General features: G+C 40.8%; 1 protein-coding gene across 2 annotated transcripts in view; it reads right to left on the bottom strand.

The window, feature by feature from the left end:
* Positions 1-22,259, bottom strand: part of LOC115097963 (E3 ubiquitin-protein ligase Itchy) — a 278,895-nt gene that overhangs the window by 195,357 nt on the left and 61,279 nt on the right. For both annotated transcript variants that reach the window (XM_029614171.1, XM_029614172.1), the window contains 3 exons: positions 15,880-16,004; positions 10,031-10,168; positions 16-64 (listed from right to left, as the gene is read on the bottom strand). In XM_029614171.1, coding sequence (XP_029470031.1) covers positions 16-64; positions 10,031-10,168; positions 15,880-16,004 — 312 coding nt within the window. The remainder of the gene's footprint in view (positions 1-15; positions 65-10,030; positions 10,169-15,879; positions 16,005-22,259) is intronic.

The raw sequence follows: 22,259 nt of genomic DNA, 5'->3' as shown, positions 1-22,259 counted from the left end.
CATCTTGAGTCTTACCTTACTGAAAGTGCATCGTTCTGTTGAGATCCAGTAGTCTGTGTAGTGCCTATGAAGTCAAGAAAACAAAAGTAAAGCAATCACTTTACACTAAAAAATTAAATGCTACAGGTTAAATAAATACCATTTAATATTACCAGATTTAACTATACTCTCCAGCTCAGAGCAAAAAGGATAAAGGAGCAATGTCCTGAAAATGGTCAATATTGTACAGCCAATAGCTGAAAGACAGTATAGTGGTTTTTTTAAATTTTTATTTAAAAGATTTGTATGCTCCACCATCCTATGTTCTAGGCGGCTTCCAAAAACACATTCATAAACAATATGAAAAACAAAAAACAGAAAACTCTTCCAATAATAGAGAAATAAAATAAAAGCAGCAAAAGACATTCAAAAATACATAATATGTTGGATCTAAGAAACATGACGTGGTGTCCTGGAATGTTGCAGGTATGGATTCACTGATTAAGAGAGAAAAAAAATCATATCACTGTTAAACATGATGAAAAGAAACATTTTTTCTGCAGGAAACACATATGTTAGGATCAGAACACGCAAAGTTAAAGAAAAGGGGAGTCTCTCAAGTTTTTTCTGGTTCTGGTTCTGCTAAGCATTGTGGAGTAGCTATCCTTCTCCATAAAAATGTATCTTTTTGTATAGAAAAGAGCCATGCAGACCCAAAGGGTGACAGACAAGATGTGCTAGCTTCTACATATGTTCCCAATGAATACAACCATCACTTTTTTGTTAAATCTCTGATATAATTGCAGTGGGTTCAGCCCCTCTTATATTGGGAGGCCATTTGAACTGTGTGTCTAACTCTCAATTAAATAAGAGTGGGACCCACATGATGACCAATATCCATAATACAAAAGGGGTGGGATTTTTATATAATAACTTGAAACTTTTAGATATTTGGAGAACCCTCAATCCAGGGTCTAAGGAGTTCATTCATCATTGCCAGGGCCCATAACTCATGGTCCAGAATTGATTATATTCCAATTTCAGAGTCTCTGTTTCCTAATATTGAGGAAGCAAATATTGGCCCCTTAGTGATTTCAGACCTTAGTCCGGTTATTTGTTCTTTTTATCCGCCGAATATATCCAAAGATTCGTCCTCTTGGAAAATGCCTCCTTGGTTAACCACCAATGTGATCGTTAAAGCACATTTGGAAGAGAAGTGATCAAGATTTGTGGAATCCAATGTATGCCACTATTTTGAACCCATTCTTTATTGGGAAACAGCGAAGTGGTTATACAAGGAGAGATCATTAGTTTCATTGCACATAAAAGAAAGATGATCAAGAAAGACAACTGAATGCCAGTAAAGTAAAAGCCGATGGTTCTTGGTTTCCTGAGGCAAAATATCAGTCTACCCAAAAATTGTTAAATGACCTGCTCCATAAGAGGGCTACTGCTTCTCTGTCTGCATTAAAAGCACAATGTTTTTCAATATGGTAATCATTCTAGGAGCATGCTAGCCAATTTAGCTAGAGCTCAGAGAGGTTTGCGATTTGTGAATGGCGTGATATTTATGGCTAATGAGCATTGTACTAGCCTATGTGCAATTACGGCAGCATTTAGAGAATTTTACTTAAATCTTTATACAGCAGAAACTGAAGATGATGATGCCTCTTCACTATTCATGTCCTCTCTCAGTTTACCTAAATTAGACCATCAGTAACTGGAAACATTTAATTTGTCTGTCTCAAAATCTGAAATTTTACATGTCATACAAAGTCTTTCCCATTTTAAAACTCCAGGTCCAGATGGGCTCAATGCTACTTTTTACAAGGGATTTTTTGCCAACATTTACTAATATGATGAGGGATGGTCAGATGCCTAAAACTATGGGCAAGGCTAGTATAATTGTATTACCGAAACCAGGAAAGGATCCTTTATACCCCTTTTCCTATCGCCCAATTTTCTTACTAAACCTAGACATAAAAATCTATGCTAAATTAATAGCTAATAGATTGAAATATATTATACCTGGCCTGACCTCTCCAGAGCAAGGCATTCCAGAGCCAATATACGTTCGCTGTTGTTGGCAATGGAGTCTAGTTACTTTAAACCTTTAGATCCCCTAGTCATAAGCTTTGACGTTGAAAAAGCGTTTGACAAGATGCCCTGGAAAGTCTTACATTATATTTTAACACAATATGGTTTCACTGGGCATATTTTATGAAGCTGTAACTTTACTGTACTCCAATCCGACCGCCTTCATTAATGTTAATGGGATAAATTCCCTCCCATTTGCCCATCATCCCCTCTCTTGTTTATATTAACTTTAGAACCACTTATTCGGAAATTAAAAGGGGAAACTGAGGGCTCAAGAAATGAAAATTGGCTCTGAGGCGTTGAAGATATTTGCAGAAAATATGCTAATGACTCTGACCAACGCAAGGCTATCTTTCCCAATAGTCTTACATACCATTGAAGTGTTTGGGAGTTTCTCAGGGCTGAAATTAAAGCTGGGCAAATCAAAGCGATTGGATATTAGTGGTCACTCCAATCTTGTTGGTAATCTTTCCCATTGACGTGGGCTACCTCTTCACTTTGCTATCTGGGTATTAGGATCTAACTAGACCCCTCATTTTGGTATAAATATAATATTAAGCTGCTCATTGGTGAATTCAGAAGGCAACTAGATTCATAGATACATTTTCCAATATCTCTAATTGGCCGCATGGCTCTAGTGAAGAAGATTTTAGTTCCTAAACTTATACACTTATTTCAAATGACCCCTCTACTTATCCTTCAGAGGGATCGTCATTTGATTTTTCAGTTATTTAACAAATTCCTATGGAAAGGGCAGAAACCTAGGATGGCTTTATCTAAATTAATGGCTCTGAGTGGACTAAGAGTTTCTAATTTGATATATTATAATATAGCATGTAATCTGTTATCTACCGGGGAATGGTTAGGGGGTAAGCATAATTCTCTATTGTATGAAAAAAGCTTTGTTGCACCCCTTGATACTGGGTTTGTTCTACATTCCAAAAGGCAGTATTTGCCGAGTCACGTAGCGCATTCAATTCTGGTAAAATATCTGTTAATGTCTTGGAAATATGTCAGACGTTCACTGAATCTATCTTGGGAATTCTCTCCTTATACTCCCGTGGTTGGTAATTTAGATTTCCCCAGGTAATATGTATTCTCTATTCACAAAACTATGAGACACAGGCAGAGTTGTAAAAAATTGTATTGACCGTACGACTAACAAGGTGTATCCTTTTTCACAACATGGTTTCAAATTCTTTGATGCAAAATATGGATATCTTTCACCTCTTTCAATTAAAGTAGCATAAAGGACTGTATACCTCTGGTCCATTTCAACACTTAAGCCATTTATATCAGAAGAGGAAACTACCTCTGGTACTGTTATGTAAATATTTACACTCTGCCACAGTCTATAACATACTAATCTCTCTCACTGATGTATGGAGTAAGGACTTGGAGCTTGAAATTACATATGATATTCTTCTTGCATTCTCATCACTTACAAATAAAGCTGCTCAAGGTATAGCCTTGAGAAAAATGCAATATAAAATACTACACTGGTTATACTTCTGGTCGCTTAAGGAATTTAAAGCTGGAATTTCGATGTCTAGTGCATGTCTCAAATGCAGTGAAATGGATTCAACTTTTATTCACAGCTTATGGAGTTGCCCTCAATCTTTCCAAAAGGCTTGAATATCAGACTTTTTAACCTCTTTATCCATACCTAACATGGAGTGGTCATGCCAGTTTTGTATTTTGGGACATTCTGACACATCTGATGTTCTGAGAAGAAACCGGAAACTACTGCTGGTTAAAAGCTGTCTGGTGGCTAAACAGTGTATTCTGAAAATGTGGATTGAACAAAAGAGCCCATTGCTAGACGTGTGAAAACTGACTATGCTGGATTTACTTTTGCTAGAATATAAATCTGTGACCCTTTGCGTCCCAATTCTCTTCATGGTTTCCAAGGCATTTGGGAGCTGTTCTTTTTCCTATTACCTGAGGATATGAGCGATAAGATTAGTTAAATACCATACCAAGGTACTACTGGTCGTTGTTTATTATTAATAATAATAATACAATTGAAGTGGGGAACAGTGGTAATCACTCCCAGTCAGGGAAAGTGGGGGGAGGGGTTGGGTGGATTTAGGAAACAGTTTAGGGTTGGTGTAAAAAAGTAACCCGCTGTGCTGGAACGAGAGATTTTTCTTTATTGACTATTACTGTTGTATTTCTAACACGGACTGTTTATTCCATTTTGGTACTTACTGGTTGCAGGAGTACTAATTAGGTTTCTGTCCCTTGCCCTGTTTCTGGTAATGAAAAACAATAAAGATCACATACAAAAAATAAAAAAGAGACGGAGTTGTTTCGACAGTAGTGCGCCTGCTACTGACAGTAAGTGGCTTTGTGACTTGGAGAGATAAATGGAGTTAGGACTAGGCATGTCAAGATGACACTGTCCCTCAGATCTTAAATTTCTGACTGGCTGATGTATTTTTAGCAGCAAATTGATGTTGAAAGGATTGTGTTTCATTGTAAGAATCTGAATCATCACAAGAGGCCCTTATATCTAAAAGGGGAACTCTGTTAGTTTCTTTTGCTTTTCTTAAGGATAAAAATACCGTTCTCAGATTTTTCTTGCAAAATAGGTCATAATTATACTATGGCCAGAAGATATGGCTATTTCCTGATATAACCCAGAATAACCCAAGATCGCAGGAAGAATTTTCTTTCTATGTGATCGGAGGTTTTTGTCTTTATGTGCTCAGTTTATATTGAAATATCCATGTAAATGTTATGTGAAATATCTTAATGTTAATTATGTGTATTTTAAACTTTCCCAACATAGACTTTTCCTGGACTCACATGCCCAAGAAGCTCCTTAAGATGTTAGGCAATTTGGAATATAATGATGACTTAGTCTGTCTCTATTTCTTTTTTCATCATTTCTGTGTTAATTGCTCCTTTTCTTTCTTGGCTTCCCTTTTACTTATATTTTGAGACATGTGCCAAAATACAATCTTTATTTTTCTTATTCCGTTATGATGCTGAATAATGTATCTGATTTGGCATATTTCTCTTTTTTTCTGGTACAAGTACTCTTGTGTTTAAATTGTAAGATTCATAAATAAAGAATCTGATACTATATGCGAAATTCTACAGGTAGCCAATAGAGAGATTTGAAAACAGGAGTGATATGTTAAAATGTAGACGTCCTTGTTCGTATTCTTTTCAGGTATTTTATAAGAAAGCAGAAACACTATAAGTGGAATTGTAAGATTCAGAGGATAAAGCAGAGTTGCTTACCTGTTACAGGTGTTCTCAGAGGAGAGCGGGATGTCAGTCCTCACACATCATCAGATGGAGCCAGACACAGAAATTTTGATATCAAAATCACTAATTGATTGTCCATCTGAAGAACAACAACTTTTTTGGCCAACCGACCTCTGAAGGCCTTCAGAGTACACCAAACTGCCCTTAGCTCTAGGAAGTTTATCTGATGAAGTTTTTCCTGAGCAGATCAAGGTCCTGGGTACAGAGATCCTCTACATAAGCTCCCTGGTTAGGACAATTTGAAAAGGGGGAAGAGGACAAATTAGTTTGTGGGAGAGGGAGTAATTCCTGTTGAGGAACTGTTTGAGTCTGGGACTAGGACGAGTATAAACTTGCAAGAATCAGATGTTTTCAATGGTTTGTATTGCTGTCCGATTCTCTGCATCAAGAAGAGGGCAATGCAGATAAGGATAAGTGACCCTTTCTGGTTGATGGCTCTCGGGAGGTTTCAGTGCTGAGAAGCGAAGGCATGGTCTTCTTCTGCATCCAAGGAAGTATCAACATGGATCGGGTCTATCTTTAACCTGTACGCTCTTTGGTAATACGTTGTAATTCGTTATAATTTTTTCCTGCATTATCTTCCTTCCAGCTTGTTGCAAGCTTCCAAGTGCTCTTCCCCTGTTGATTGTAACTTTGACTTATTCCTACCTATTGTTATCTTCGTTCACTTGAATAGTTACTCCAGTTATACCCCTTGTTTAAATGTAAACCGATCTGATATGGTTATTTACTATGAAGGTCGGTATATAAAACTGTTAAATAAATAAATAAATAAATAAATAAATAAATAAATTCTTTGAGCTGACATCTTTTCACTTTTGAAGGAGCGATGTCTGCATTAAAACTTCTTAGAATCACGATGCCAAGCATGAGAGGACTCTGACCTTTTTGTTTAAGGCACTGGTTCCTCAGGAAGACATTTCCTCTTGTCGAAGGTGAGAATACACACTCTTAAGCTTGAAACCTCTAATTTATAGCCTTAGGAGATTTTCAGGCACAGGGAGCACAAATTGGCAAATTATGAGACAGTCCCAGACAGCATAGGCAACACAGTCAGGAAGGTCACAAATAGATATTTTATAGGAATATTTAGGGCATTCTTTTGAAGTATGGATTCATGTCGGCCATCGTAAAAAGGTTAAACCTATCTCAAATTTTAAATGTAAAGACAAATTTTCTTTTTTATATATTTTTTGAGACTCACAAAAGAAAAACTCAACAATGATTTAAAAAAAGAAAAAAGGAAGCAACAATATAAATTAACCAAAAAATCATGACAAGTAGCTAAAATGAGACGGCAGAAAAATTTTGCATCCTTTTGTTCAGATAGAAGTAAAAAGACTGAGGGGGTTCAAGCCATGACAGTTATAAGGGAACACCCACACATGCTCAGAAAGACCTTCTCAGTCCTACTGAGCTTTGAGAAGACTTTTTCTCTCAGTGCCATCACCCCTCTTATGAGGTTAAATAATTTCTCAGATAAGCAGGACAAAGTCACCCAGAATCAAAACTAGGAATTGAAATAACCACCTCTGTTATTAAATGTATTAATTCATCAAGCCAAGTGTTATAAAAGGTGCCTGGAACAGTAACAGGACACTTAGTCCTTTGAATGAGCTACAGAAACCAGCAGCTGTTCAGCCCTTTGGTTTGACAGAAGGATTTCTATGTCAGCTTTTACAGTCTATTAAAAATCAGGGCAACCTCTCCCTTTCTTCCTATTTTCAATGTGCTAATATAACAGTCATCAGGGCACATTTGGTTAAGGAGAACCCCAATTCTGTGATGCCCAATAAGAGGGTCATTTTATAACTGTGAATGGCGGGGTATGTCTGCGTGTATCTTTTACATGTAGACTTTACCTCAAATTTTCTAAGGGAACTTACATGCTTAAACTCGCTTTGAAAATTCATGCATAAGTGCCCAATTACATGCACATATTAACTCATGTAAAGTTACACCTCCTTTTCAGAGTGTGCAACTTATGCACTTACTTTTTAAAATCAAAGCATCTAAGTACCAACTCCGCCCAAACTGTCCCCCAGAATTTCTCTCTGCAATGTGTGTAAAAGTACATATGTATTCTTATAAAAGCATGGCTACAGGCTATTTTGTAACAACCATTTACACACAAAACCGGGTTTTATAAATCTTAGGTTAAAATAGAGGAGTACTTTCTGGAAGATTTGCCATGGGTGCCTAAAGATGATGAAGAATATCTACAATCATTCACCAGAATTACTTTACAACTAATGTCTCAGTGATGTGATGAATGCAGTTTGGCACTTTCCTCCAGTTTAGAGAGTACAGCTCCTTCTGCCAGCTTGAGAATTCTCTTTCGTAGTATGGGTAAGATGAATTTTTCCCTTTTGACATTTTTATTGAGTTTTGTGAGATCCACTCATAAGCGAATTTACCCATTTTGTTTGGTTACTGGAACCACAGGTGCACCCCACTCAGTTGGTTCCGTTACTTTTTCGATCAAGCCAGCCATTTCTATGCATATCAGCTTTACCTTGGCCTTTAGTAGCAGTGGTACTGAAACACGAGGGTTGTTATACTGTACAGTTTTGCTCCTTTTCAAACAATTTTGACTGACTCCCCCTTTAAGAGTCCCATTACACCAAAGGCACTTTTTGTTACAACTCTGTGAATAAGTCGCGTTCCCATCTATGCTGCTATACTCAGATTTTTGCTTGTGGAATCCACCTCCACTATTTGGAAAGAATATTCTCTGGGTCCATCACATGTATTGAGGGACAAACATTCCATGAACTGCCCCCCCCTTCATGGGTATCACACCTCCTGGACTTGGAGTCATGTTAACTTCCAGAGTGGTCCATCAGCAGCTGCAGTCACGATAGGTATCTGTTCCAGAATCCAATTTGAATTTCACTGGAGTAAGGGTCAACCAACAAGTTATAGGTGTCATTACATTACTCCAATAAAAAGGTACCATCTGTGTCTAGTTTTCAAGAGTTGTTTATTGACCCTTTAATTGGACATATTCAAGTGGACTACCACAGAAACCTGAATTCTTCACTGAAGTTCCTGCAATTTTCAGTCTTGGACCATACTGGTTCCTGATCTGACAGTCAGATTGTCATTGGTTATTTTATGTGCATAGAACCTAGAAACCAAGGTTCCTCACTTTCCTGTGTGACTACTTCTTGCACCTGCTTAGTTTTGCACACTGTTGCAGAGTGGCCAACTTTCTGGCACTCACTGTATTTTCTACCTAAGGCTGGACATGGATTTGTGAACAGATTATTTCCTTCATATGTTCCGCATTTTTCTCTAGAAGGTCTCTAGGAGCCTGCTTGGTAATGCAACGTTCTGTGGCTTTGCTTCCTGCTCTGAGGCTTATTTTTGTCACGCAACACTTCATCTTCACTGTGTATGCCTTGGAGCCGGACTCTGTTATTCAATCAGTTCAGAGTGCATAGTCATCTCTATAGATGAGGACATCAGATCTTTCTGCATTTGCAGCTTCAGTGATATAACTTTCTCCTGGATTCCAATCATCAGCTTGTCCCAGATCTGGCCCTTTTTAGTGGCTCCCAAGTCACAGTGCTCAGCCAGTTCATACAGCTGCCTGAAAGCTAAGGAAAGCTTTCACTGGTTCTCCCTCAAGTTGAAATTCAAGGTGGAAACTTGCCGTACCATAAATGACAATACACTTGGATACAAAGAACATTCATATCTGTTCCTAAGGCAAATGATTTAAAAGTTGTGCTTGGCTTTGAGCCTCGTATTGTAAATGAGTGTGCATATTTGCACCACTTCATCCTATGAGTGTTGCTAAGTTGGTATCCAGTACTAGCCAAACAGCTGGCACAAATCAGGCCAGGATACTGGACCAGCAAAGTTGAGGCCTGCAGGAGCATTGAGCTTTGCCATCCCTAAAGTACTATGAGGTTCACAGCAGACTGGAAACTGGCATTGAGGCTGTCAGACTTATCGGAGGTTCAAACTTCTAACACCATGACATATCATACAGTTACATACTAAACATTTCCGGGAAAGCTTGACCACATGTAAGCATAAGAACAATTAATTTCATTATTATTTCCCAGAGTGCTCTCTGGTGCCTCATGACCTTTACTAACAATTTTGTTAACACAGCCTCTGGCTGAATATTACATATGCTGAATTACTGAATATTTTACTTCATATCACAGAGTACTGGGGTCAGGTTACATTGTCTTCCAATATGACTGTTTCTGCCTCATCTTCATCCACATCTCCAGGATAGTTCTGGTCCATGGAGAACTTTTTAATGAACTATTTCTGACTAGCATGAAAGGAATATATTGCAAATGAGGCACCAATCTTAAACCAACCTATATTTTCCATTATGTTGTTCAACCCTGCTGAACTCCCATGTTATATAAAATATGTGTGTGTACCATACTTGCACCCATCCTTCGATAAAAGTGGAAAATACTAGAGGTGTCATAAATGAAGTGGCCATTTGAAAACTAGTAACATTTGTTACAATAAAAGGCAGTTAATATTTGAACTATAGAAGGTCATGATCACACAATAATAGCTTTTCAGCTTTGTTTCTATTGCGTTCATAAACCCTGTATATAATACACATAATCTATGTAAATTGTTTTCAAATAGGCTATCAAAACAAAGGTAATGACAAACTTATATCCATGAGACTTACTGGTTGCACATGCGACATCCCCATTAACTAGAAGATCAGGGTCTACTTGCATCCCATCTAGACAGACTGACAAATCTCCAATCACTTCTCCCTGATCTCTGTCACCATGAAGCTGCAAGGATACCACCACCTCCTCAACTGAAACAAAATGCAGAAGTGTTAGAACAAAAAGTCATCTTTCTTCAAGGACAGCATGTTAAAATATTATTTAATGCAAGCAACAATATCGTTATCCAGCAAATAAGACTACCAAGAGAACAGCAGAAGCCACAACTAACACATCATCTGTTGTATGAAAGATTTCTGCTCTCTGGACATCAGAAGGATATATAAATGGCCACAAATGGAGAGTTGCTTGGAAGATCTGCTTAACGTATCCTTCACTGGATTGACTTTTTTGAGAAATAGATCAGCAGCAGTGAAGGTTAGAAGCCAGATCTCGAGATCCAGAGGTTTAATTTGAAAGGTCCTTCATCAGCCTTACCTTTTTATTTATTTTATTTATTTATTTATAGATTTATATTCCGCTTTTCGCACTTTTTTCAGCCCTTCAAAGTGGATTACATTCAGGTACTGTAGGTATTTCCCTATCCCCAGAGGGCAATATAAATGTTTGTTAAGCCAACAAAGCATATAACAAAACCAATAAAACTGGAAAAATACAGTATTCAATAATAAACAAATATAAATAGTTGTCAGAATTTTCTCTTTACCTCTCTCCTTTACTTTTTAATATTTTTATGCAATCTCTGGGTGGATTAATCTGTGCATTGGGCCTACAAGGATATATTTACGCTGATGGAGTAATTATGGTTTCTTTGTGGATTTTAATAATGCTTTGGATAAGCAAAATGTAGGACTATTAGAGGTATCTAAGGTGGTTAATGAGTAAATTGGTATTAAATATCTCTAAGACAGATTTTGACAGTAGGCAGTGGGGACCCAAAGGTCTTTCCTATTACAATTCCAGTACTAAGGGATCTCCATACTTCAGTACAGGAGTAAGAAATTTGGGAGCAACAATGGAATCTCAAAGAAGCACTTTCTCTATTAAGATTTTTTTCCCTCTCACAGCTGAATGTAAGTCACTTCCACAGTACCAGGCCTCTGTTATGCCAAACATGGCCGCAATCCACAATATACTAACACCTTCCTCACACCAAGTTTTGAGCTATGTATTTAAGCCAGCAATATGACAGAGCCTTTCCTTCCCCTTACCATGAAAACCTCAGAAAATATTATGGTCTTTGCCATATTCCTAAAACCCTCCATATTTCTTGACCCTTTTTCTAAACAATAAATCAGTGGTTCCCCACTTTGTCCTGGGGACCCTCCAGCCAGTCGGGTTTTCAGCATATCCATAATGAATATGCATGAGAGAAATTTTGCATGTTATGGAGGCAGTGTATGCAAATTTTCTTTCATGTATATTCATTGTGGATATCCTGAAAACCTGACTGGCTGGGGGGTCCCCAGGACAGGGCTGGGAACCACTGCAATAAATGGTCTCCCATCATGCCATGATAAACTGTTTTATATTAGTAGAGAAGCAAAAGAGAATTCCCTTGATCTTTTTCATACTAAGTGCAATTCTAGAAGAGAGGGTAAACTCAAAAGGAACCCTATAAAAAGCAGATCTCTCAATAGGGACATACCACACTAATCTATTAATCAGGCAGGGAGGCCACTTGCCTATTAATACCTGAAAGGTAAGGGCACAGAGGGCATCATTCTTCAATTCTGTTGCCACTTCAGATGCTTTTTCTGAAGTACCATTTATTTATTTAATGGCATTTGATGTTCTTTTTACCATGCATGGCCTCAAAGAATATTACAATAAATTTGAAGTGGGTAACAATACTGCTAGATCAGCAAACAATATTGGTTGAAGATCTATATATTTAAAGACAGATTCATAGTTAAGTACTTTTCAATTGGCATCTGGTCAGTGAATGGATAGAAAAAAATGGAACAGACTCACACAGAAGCAGCTACATGAGAACTGAAGGTTTTTTGAGCTCCAAAAGAACTAGTCCATCTTAGAGCCATCAGCTGTCATCCCCACTTATTCATATGATTTTATCCTGCTTGTTGAAGAAAAATGTCTATTTTAACAGAGAATGTCAACAGCAGATAATGGGAATAATGTAAGAAAGTATTTATTCACCAGCAAGGTGATAAGGTGTATTGAACAACCAAAACACATAATGCATCTGATCCTTAGTTGTGGGGCAAGAGTAAAGCCCTGGAGATCAAGTGAAGTCTGGGGTATGGCAGTAGAAAGGAAAATGGGCAGACTCGATGGACCTTGTGGTCATTACTGCTCAGTGTTGCTCTAAGTCTCACATACAACTGTAGCTGGAGAAGTCATGTAAGATGATCTAGTCAGCAATATTAATGTTCTACTTTGCCAAACCAATTGAGTGAGGGTATATTGGATGACTTTATTTAAAAAAAGAAAATCAGCTGGTTAGGAAAAGACTTCCATTTGTTGACTGGGCAAACCTTCTCATGTAACTTAAGACAGCAAAAAGTATCCCAATGTTCAGAATTGTCAATCTAGTGTGAGACTTTGATGCAGGCTGGGAACAGAGCGAAATTATGAAGAGCCTTCCAGATCTAGAAAGCAAATTATGAGATTCTGAATAGTCATACAAAACCAAAAAGAATGTGCCTTTTCCTCTATGAATACACAAAATATTGAAGTAAAAATAGGTCCTGTCAAAAAAATCTGATGACACACACTAGAGTAATAAGTTGTTTTTCAGTTAGTTTATGCCAAGATGAAACTATATATGTCATTCTGAAAGAAAATGGCTCTCCATTTCACACTGCACATCAAAGACATGCCCATGTCTAACTGTAGAAAAAGCTGTACTGCCAATAAAATCAAAAACCAGAGTCCTTGGATTTATCCTAGTTACCTATAGGACACAATTTTAAGTTCCTTTTTTTTTTTTTTTTAAATCACTTTGAGTCATGTCCTCAATATCTGAAAGACCATATCCCTTGCTACTACCCTAAAAAAAGCTTATACTCCTTTTAGGAGATTCTGTTGGAACTTCCTACTATCAAGGAAGCTCAACTGACAGATACTAGACAATGAATTCTTCTGGAATTCATTATCTAGGAAGATGTATTCCATAAATGAAGCTTGCATAAATTTTGGTTTATTTATTTATTTTATTTATAATCTGCCTTTTGACAGAATCAAGCTGGATCCTCATGAAGGACCAGTCACTGCTGTAGCAGGTCCCTGTGCAGTGGGAGGCACAGGGGGGTCTCCACCAGGAGTCTCCACATGTCTGCATACAACTTATGCCTGGGCCAATCTGCAGCTACTAGCAGGACTAATTCCCTGTGTTGCTCAATTCTGCAAATGACCCAGCCCAACAGGGGCCACGGAGGGAAGGTGTATAGCAACTCCTCTTCTGGCAAGGTCTGAACAAAAGCGTCGATCCCCAGGGACCACTGATCTCTTCTGCAACTGAAGAATCTGGGAACCTTCAAGTTGTGAGATGCGACCAGCAGGTCAATGGACAGGAGACCCCAGTGATCTACTACAAGCTGAAAGACTTTGGCCGACAACGCCCTCTCTCCTGGATCCAGACTCTCCCTGCTTAGAAAAGTCTGCTCTGACGTTGTCTTTTCCTGTGATGTGGGAGGCTGAGATCATCTATAGATGTATTTCCACCCATTCCATAAGGAGGTCTATTTCCTGTGACACTTGCTGGCTTTTGGTTCCACCTTGGTGGTTGATGTAGGCTATAGTCGTTGCGTTGTTCAACATTACGCAGACCGCTCAACCCTGGAGAACATGGCTGAATTGTAAACATGCCAATCTGACTGCCCGGGCTTCCAGGCAGTTTATGTTCCAGAGGGCCTCTTTCTTGGTCCAATGTCCCTGGGCCATCAATTCCTGATAATGAGCTCCCCAGCCCCGGAGGCTCGCGTCTGTCATGAGGACCAGCCAGTTCGGAGAGGATAAGTGTACACCCCTGCCCAGATGAGCTTCCTGCAGCCATCACTGGAGCCGAGCCATTACATCGGTAAGTGGGGACGAATCGAATAGTCGAGACTGTGGGTTCCAACATGACAGCAGGGTGGTCGCATGTGGGCTCTTGTCCATGGCACTACTTCCAGGGCTGCTGCCACCACACCAAGAACTTTGAGAGCTCCACACTGCCGGGTGTATCATGCTCATCAACCGACGCACTTGGGACATCAACTTCCTTATCCGAGTAGTCAAAAGTAAGACCTTGCCCTGCTTGGTGTCTAATCGAACTCCCAAATATTCCAAGGACTGAGAGGGTTTGAGACTGCTTTTGTCCAGATTTTCGACCCAACTGAGTTCCTGAAGCAAGGAAGTCACCCTGTTGGTCACCCGGAGACTCTCTTCCACGGAGATTCCAGGTGCCACAGCTATCCCAGAAATAGTGGAGCCGCCTAAGGAAGGAACCTCAATCACTCTACTGGGCATTTTGTGATTGGTGGCAGCTTCTGTCTCTGGTGAAGGAAGGAATGGACTGAATCTTGTCATCTTGTCAGCACTGAATGCTTTGGCTGAAGTTGAGTCTTCCACCTCCTCTCTCCTTTACCTCCTGGACCTGATGAGATATCAATTAGAGTCCATTTGGAGTGCTATTGGCATTATGAATGCCTCTTTAATCTAGAAGACTAGAAGGCACTGAATCTCTTCTCACTGTACATTTACCTTATTTTTACCTTGACGATCTCTGTACTACTTATCTAATTTCCCCCTTTTTTTATTTGTAAACCTTTATATCCCCTTGTTGAAATATGTAAACTGTTGTGATGGCACTACCGAATGACGGTATATAAAACTTGATAAATAAATAAATAACAAAGACCATACTGCAAGAGTGGAACACTGAGAAATTAGAACTTTGTGAAATAAATTTAACATTGGTTCAGGCTTGTAATATAGTATTACAGAAGGATAATAATAAAATGCAGCGGAGAACAGAATGAGGATCCTGAATCTTAGGATTTTGAATTTTCCTCAGACTTCACCGACTAGACTGGGAGAATTGTTTAAGAAATATATATGACTGAACTATTGAAGATCCCTTCAGAGGTTTTCCCCCCATTAAACAAAATCTACTACCTTCCTCAGAAAAAATACTGAAGTTCAGGTCAAGGCTGTACAAGATCAGATAAATATAGATGCTCTTGAACTATCTATTTTTCTGGAGAAGTCTCAGGAAGCAGTAGAGTCCAGGGCCACCTTATTAATTTTCTCTTTGAATCTGACAAAAATTCTAGAAACCAGGATTCCTTGTTTATGGGCCAAAAAAATAAGTTTTTTTCCAGATATATTGTTTGAAACTCGAACCAGACACAAGTAGTTCCTATGGTGTGTTAAGATGTGCTTGCTATTGGTACTGAATTTTGCCTCCGTTTTCCTTGGAAATGCTTAGTAAAATTCTAAAATGTATGTTATATATTTGTGGATCCTAAACAATTAAAAGTTTTTAGATGCAAAAATTGCTGCATGTAATGCAAATATCACTAATTAAGGACTTTAAGTGCTTTTGTGGATTCTAGTAACCTCTAGATTTGCCTTTTCTTTTTTTTCTCTCCTCTATTGTTTAATGTATACCTCTATACAGCCCACTTTTATAGTGGGCTGTATAGAGGTATACATTGTGATCGTATTGGTTCTTCTTTATTGTTCTAGCTGGTTTTCGTGGTACTTATCAGTGTAATCTATTTTCTTTACGTAGCATCATTTGCAATTATTTGTAAAAATGTATACGTATAAAAGTGTTAAAAAAAAAAAAGTACTGTGCAACTGTGCCAACAGCAGAATACTTTGAAGTACTTACTTTTCATATTGTTCAACTTCAATGTCTCATGAATGTTTAGTGTAGCACTCCCTAGTAAAACATCAGCTTTCAAAGTCTGATGACTCCAGACTCGAAAATGTATTTGACTGACAGGAGTTACAATTCTAAAAAACAAACACATACAGAAATCAGGATAATGAGAACCAATGCCTATGTACAAAATGCACTTCATTTATTGTCAGAAAGCAAAGTTAAGCATTCATTTCAAGAACAGAAACCTTTATTACCACAAGCTTGTGATGAGAGTAAATACATACTAATTTTTAATTACTAAGCATACCATGATAGATTCAGGAAAACAGGCGTTATTCGATTGGTAATCTGTTATGTTTATTAACCCACGCAGCAATCACTGAAGTATCTCCAACCATATACTGGAGTGTTACAGATCACTTAGTATTAAGGGAAGAATGTGTATCTTGCTGGTTTCTAGTTCATTAGAAGAATGAAGTAAGTGTGTGAAGATACTTGGCTGCTTCAGCCATGTTAATTACAAACAGATTAGGATGCTCTAAAACAAATCTCTGATACAACTCAAGTTCGATTACCATATGAAAAACTGCTGAAAAGTGACCTTAAAAGATGAGATTTGAAACAAACAGGTGCACAACTAAAGTAAAATCAACAGAAATTAAGAAAATCAGCAATGACATTTAAAAAAATATATATAGTTCAGAGTATAAATTTGAAAACATTTGCTATTTCTAATCTCATGTAAACATTACCTCATTCATCAAATACTCATCTATATGATCCCAGACATGCATTTCTATGAGGCTCATATCTGGAAGAGTTTCTCAGCTACAATCATACAAAAGGGAAGCATATGAGGGGCGGGGGGTGTACTTAAAAGCAGAGGGAGTCATTTCATTTGGCTGCTAAACCTCAGGAATGCCATTTGTTTGGCCAGCCTGATGGCTTAATTGCAAGTGCTGTATACTGCCATACAGAGGATGTGCGGTTGACTCCTGGAACAGGTCTTCTGTTCTCTGGGCTGGGGATACTGCAGAGGCAGCATTCACAGTCCCTAGGGGAAGTGAATCTGAGCCGTTGTTGAATGGCAACACTGATTGGCAGAACTAAGGATCCATTTTAGACACATTCTGTAGACAGCTGCAGTTTATGGCCTTTGGTTGAGAAATGTCACTATGCTGGCTGGGCTGAGAGGGGGATATTAAAATGGGGGTGGGGGGGAATGCTCCAGATAGTTGTGAATGAAGGTTCATGGCATTTTAGCTCAGTACAGGTTGTTTTCAATTAAGCTGGAAATCCCCAAGGAACAGAAGGAAACAAATAGCCAGGCATAATATGGTCATACTAAGCCAAACGTTTAGGAATAGAAATGTCTGCATGTGGCAAGCAGATGTATACTGGAGACCTTCTATACTTAACCACATGACAGCGGCTTTTCTAATTAGCAGTCACTAATTGCTCTTTGAGATATGGATAAATGTTGTAGGAAAAAAAAAAAGGCAGATCTGTGCTTCTACTACTCCAGCTATTAAAATCAGAAAACTGACTATCAGTGAGTGAGAAAAATACAATGCTGAGCAAAAGTTTGTGAACCCCATGGATGGTCAGTATTTTAGCACAATATATACTCAAAACATGATTACATCCTAATCTGAATGCTGTTCAGAGAAAAAGATAGCCTCATTAAATAAATCACTCAGGCAAAAAGGTTATACTTTTATTATTTATTCAAAAAAAGATTCAACAATAACACCCAAATTTTAAAAGGCCCACACGCGTAAAAATCGGGGGTTAGCGCGTGGCCGGGCCTTGTACATGCTGCACGCAATTTACAACGCGCCTGGCCATGCGCGTAACCCCCGATATATGCACAAGCGCCAGGCCTGCTGAAAGGGGCGGGGCGGGAGGCAGGCCAGGACAGCACCATTAGATGTCCCGGGGAAGCACATGCTAGCAGCCAGCCGGTGCACGGAGTTTACTTCTGCTCCGGAGGAGCAGTAAGTATCAAAACAAAAAAATTGGGGTTAGGAAGGGTAGGTTTAGAGGTCAGGGAGAAGAGGGGAAGAGGAAGGAAGGATAGGGTTAGGTAAGTTCCTTCCCAGTCTGCTTCTTAGAGCGGACTGGGAAAAAGGACAATCGCATTGCCATACATTATTGAAAAATTCCCCCCCGTGCACACAAATGGGGCACCCGCCCGCACAGATTATAAAATCAGGTGCACACGGATATTGTATTTTATAACATGCACGCGTCAATGTGCACATGTTATAAAATCGGCGAGTCAATGTGCGGCACCAGGAATCGTGTGCACATGGATGCGCGTGCTTTTTAAAATCAACCCCTAAGTATCTTTGTGTAAAGCACAGCTGCTTATCTGTAACAGATGTTCTCCGAGGACAGCAGGATGTTAGTCTTCAAACATGGGTGACCTCATCAGATGGAGCCCCGATGTGGAAAACTTATGTCAAAGTTTCTAGAACTTTGACTAGGCACCCTGAGCATACCCTATACCACATGTCCACAAGGGGGTCCCTCTCCAATCTTGTAACATAGAATTATTTTTTAAATAAAAAATAGGAGAAACCCAACTCCACGGGGTGGTGGACTACCATCCTGCTTGTTAATTGTGAACCGATGTGAGGTTACTAAACAAATGTCGGTATATAAAAACTGCAAATAAATAAATAAATCTGTCACAGGTGTTCTCCAAGGGCAGCAGAATGGTAGTCCTCACACATGGGTGAATCCCTAGCTACAGGCTGCTCCCCAAAACAAAAGGGGACCGACAGACACCCAACTAGGTGCCAACAGGTACAACACCAGTGCTACTGGTAATAGAGGGGCGACAGCCTGAACCCAAACAACGGGCCTTAGGCGGGAGAGTTGGGTTCTACACCTCAAACAGGTTCCAAAGGACAGACTGGCCAAACCTATTGTCGAGCCGGCCATCCCTATCCAGACAGTAATGAGATGTGAATGTGTGGAGAGAACTCCATGTTGCAGCCTTGCAGATCTCCTCCATGGGAACTGCTCGCAAGTGGGCCAATGACACTGCCATGGCTCTGACAGAATGAGCCTTAACATAACCCCCAGGATGCAGTCCCACATGGGCATAACAGAAGGAGATGCAATCTTCTAGTGAAATTGTATAGTGTCTGGCAACAGCAACACCCAACCTATTCTTGTCAAAAGACATAAAAAGTTGGATGGACTGTCTATGGGCTTCTCTCTACTCCAGATAGAAGGCTAAGGTTCGCTTGTAGTCCAAACTGTGCAGTGCTCATTTGCCTTGGTGTGAATGGGGCCTGGGAAAAAATATTGGCAGGACAATTGACTGGTTAAGATGGAAATCCATCACCACCTTAGGCAGAAACTTAGGGTGCATACGCAAGACCACACTGTCATGATAAAACTTAATATAAAATGGATAAGTCACTAAGACCTGCAGCTCGCTGACCCTGCATGCTGAAGTGACCACCACAAAAAATATGACCTTCCAGGTCAGGTACTTCAGGTCACAGGAGCGCAGCAGCCATCAAAAGGAGCTTTCATCAGCTGAGCCAACACCACTTTGAGGTCTCAAGCCACAGTGGGAAGCCTTAGGGGAGGCTTCAGTTGAAGCAGGCCCCGCATGAAATGTATAACCATAGGCTGCACAGCGATGGGCGAACCATCTACACCTTGGTAGTATGTTCCAACTGCGATTAAGATGAACTCTAACGAAATTGGTTTTCAAACTATCTTCCAATAGGTGTTGAAGGTAGTCAAGCAGTTTTTGTGTGGGGCAGGAGAACGGATCTAGGACTTTCTGCTCAATCCACACAGAAAACCTCCTCCACTTCAGTCCAAAGGAATTTCTAGTGGAAGTCTTTCTCTAAGCCACCAGGACCTGAGACACATCCTCTGAAAGATCAAGCGGTTGCAGAATTAACCTCTCAACATCCAGACTGGAAGCGACAGGGTCTGGAGGTTGGGATGCCACAGCCTGCCTTGGTCTTGTGTGATGAGATCTGGGGAAGTCCCCAGACTAAATCAGTCTCCGGATGGACAATTCCTGTAGGAGTGGACACCAGACTTCTCTCAGCCAATGAAGGGCTTTGAGAATCAGAACCTCTCTGACCTCTCGAAGCTTCAAGACAGTCTTTGCCACTAAGAGATTCAGAGGATACGCATACAGAATTATCCTTGCCCCAGTGACGGGCGAGGGCTTCCGAGGCTGGTTTGTGTTGCATCCGTCGTTCTTCGACGGCTTCGCCCCGCTTACACCTCTCTACTTGCGGCTCCTCCCGCTCACCTTGGACTGATGGCCGCCACGGTATCTGCTTGCCGACCTCTCCAGTGTCTCCGGACCGGCTATGGTGCTGCCTCCCGCCATTCTCCTTCAAGGTACCTCTAGGGTGCGTGCGCGCATGCCGCCCTCATCTATTTTCGTTGTTGGCGCAAACCTCAGGGGGGGTCCCCCTGTTCTGATGTCATGACTGCAGGGTATATCTGCCTACTACATTTGCTAGCTCGTTGAGTTAGCAACGGAACTCTTACGGATGGGATTTGCTCTCCGTTCCTAAGCTACTCTGCCAATCCAGCTGTACTGGAATTCTTACTACCCTTCAGGGTCACTAACGGGGTACCCGCTCCTCGGGAGCCTCTCTGCTTCTTTCAGGTGCTATCAGGAAACCAGTACTCGCTTCTCGAGGGCCCATGTTCCCTGTGTTGCTGCCTGCAACCTCAACCTTCTACTTGGAAGAACTAACTACAGTCACCATCTGTGAGTACAGAAACATCTCTCTCTACAGTACTGCTTCGCCAGAATCAGGTACTCGCTCCTCGAGGGCCTGCCCTCTGCTCCGGTGCCAGACCTCTCGTCTAGTGGAATCTCTGCTACTGCTAGTGTGTACAATACTACTGAGTCTCTCTGCTCTAAGGGATCAGGTTCTCGCTCCTCGAGGGCCTGCTCGCCCTGTCTCGGAGCTCTTCTGTTCTACTTGGGACTCTGAATGCTAAATCTATTGTGTGCTCATAATTCTCAGTCTCTTTTCCACTACAGCACTGCCTACAGAGGATCCGCTGTTCCAGCGTCCTGTGAGAGACATGCCCAGCCGGGCTCTACAACCACTACTCACTACTGTCACCTCTGGTGGTTCCATATACCGTTTAAATAAAGATTCAGTGCTGTGTTTGTCTGCTGGAGTTTAGCCTGACACTGTGGTCCCTCACGGGACTGCCCCCTGTGGGCGTGGTCAGCTGCCACAGTGTCCAAGGATCCACCCAAACAGCAATAAGCATAACAGTTTGCCATCTGACCTGTACAGTGAGCAGAACAGAGGCACCTTCCTGTTACAGGGAGACACAAACAGATAAGAACATAAGAACATGCCCTACTGGGTCAGACCAAGGGTCCATCAAGTCCAGCATCCTGTTTCCAACAGTGGCCAATCCAGGCCATAAGAACCTGGCAAGTACCCAAAAGAGATCTATGTCTGGGCTCCCCCAGAGCCCTAATATCCGATTCTTTACCCCCTGGGCCAGGGACTACCCCAACGTCCTTGGCCTGGAGGAAGTCAACGATGGTCAGTCTCTGGCGCTCCTGTCCACCGCTATCAATGGAACAGACAGACCCGCTGATGTTGATGGTTCAGTGTGCATTGGTGTAGCTCCTTGGTCTTTCAAAGCCAATGGCTCGGATTTCTTCGACCCGAAGAGCTGCTCCATCTTGTCAAGTCAAAGTCAACGGCCCTTTGGTGTCATCTGGGCGCAGAAGCAGCAACCCCAGACATCATGCGATGCCCCTAGGCAGAGGATACATGTCTCATGCGAATCCGTAATGGACATGGTCTTCGGGTATCGCCCAAAACCGGACGTAACCATAACGGACAAAACAAAGGGGCACTAACAGAAGGCAGCAGGGAATCAATGGCCAATGGGTATACTGATGCACCACCGCCACAGGGGAAATGGACCATGAAAGGAAACTTGGCCAAATTGCCAAAAAACCCTGACTAGGAGATGCTATGGGAGGGCATCAAGAGGGACCTGGCGATAGAACAACGAACCCCCCCCCCCCCCCCCAAAAAAAAATATGCAAGAAAAATAAAGTTTTCCACAAGGCCAAAAACGGCCAAAGGGAGCTCACACACCCTGAGGCTTACAGCTTCATGAAAAAAGGGAGACTGTAGAGGGACCACACATGGACACATGGTATAGGACATGCTGGGCATGCTCAGTGTTCCGGTTGGACAACAGGCAGGTGTGGTGAACACCACCTGCAGGGGTGACTCGGGACAGGAGAGTAGGAACCACAGCAGAATCTCTGGTAAGACAGGTTAGAGTCTCAGGTACCGGCTGGAAGGAGTCTCTGGAACAAGGTGCGTGGGGGTAAGGGTGAACTT

This window comes from Rhinatrema bivittatum, chromosome 8, assembly GCF_901001135.1.
Source record: "Rhinatrema bivittatum chromosome 8, aRhiBiv1.1, whole genome shotgun sequence".
NCBI lineage: Eukaryota > Metazoa > Chordata > Amphibia > Gymnophiona > Rhinatrematidae > Rhinatrema > Rhinatrema bivittatum.
This window is presented reverse-complemented; position numbering and strand designations above follow the sequence as displayed.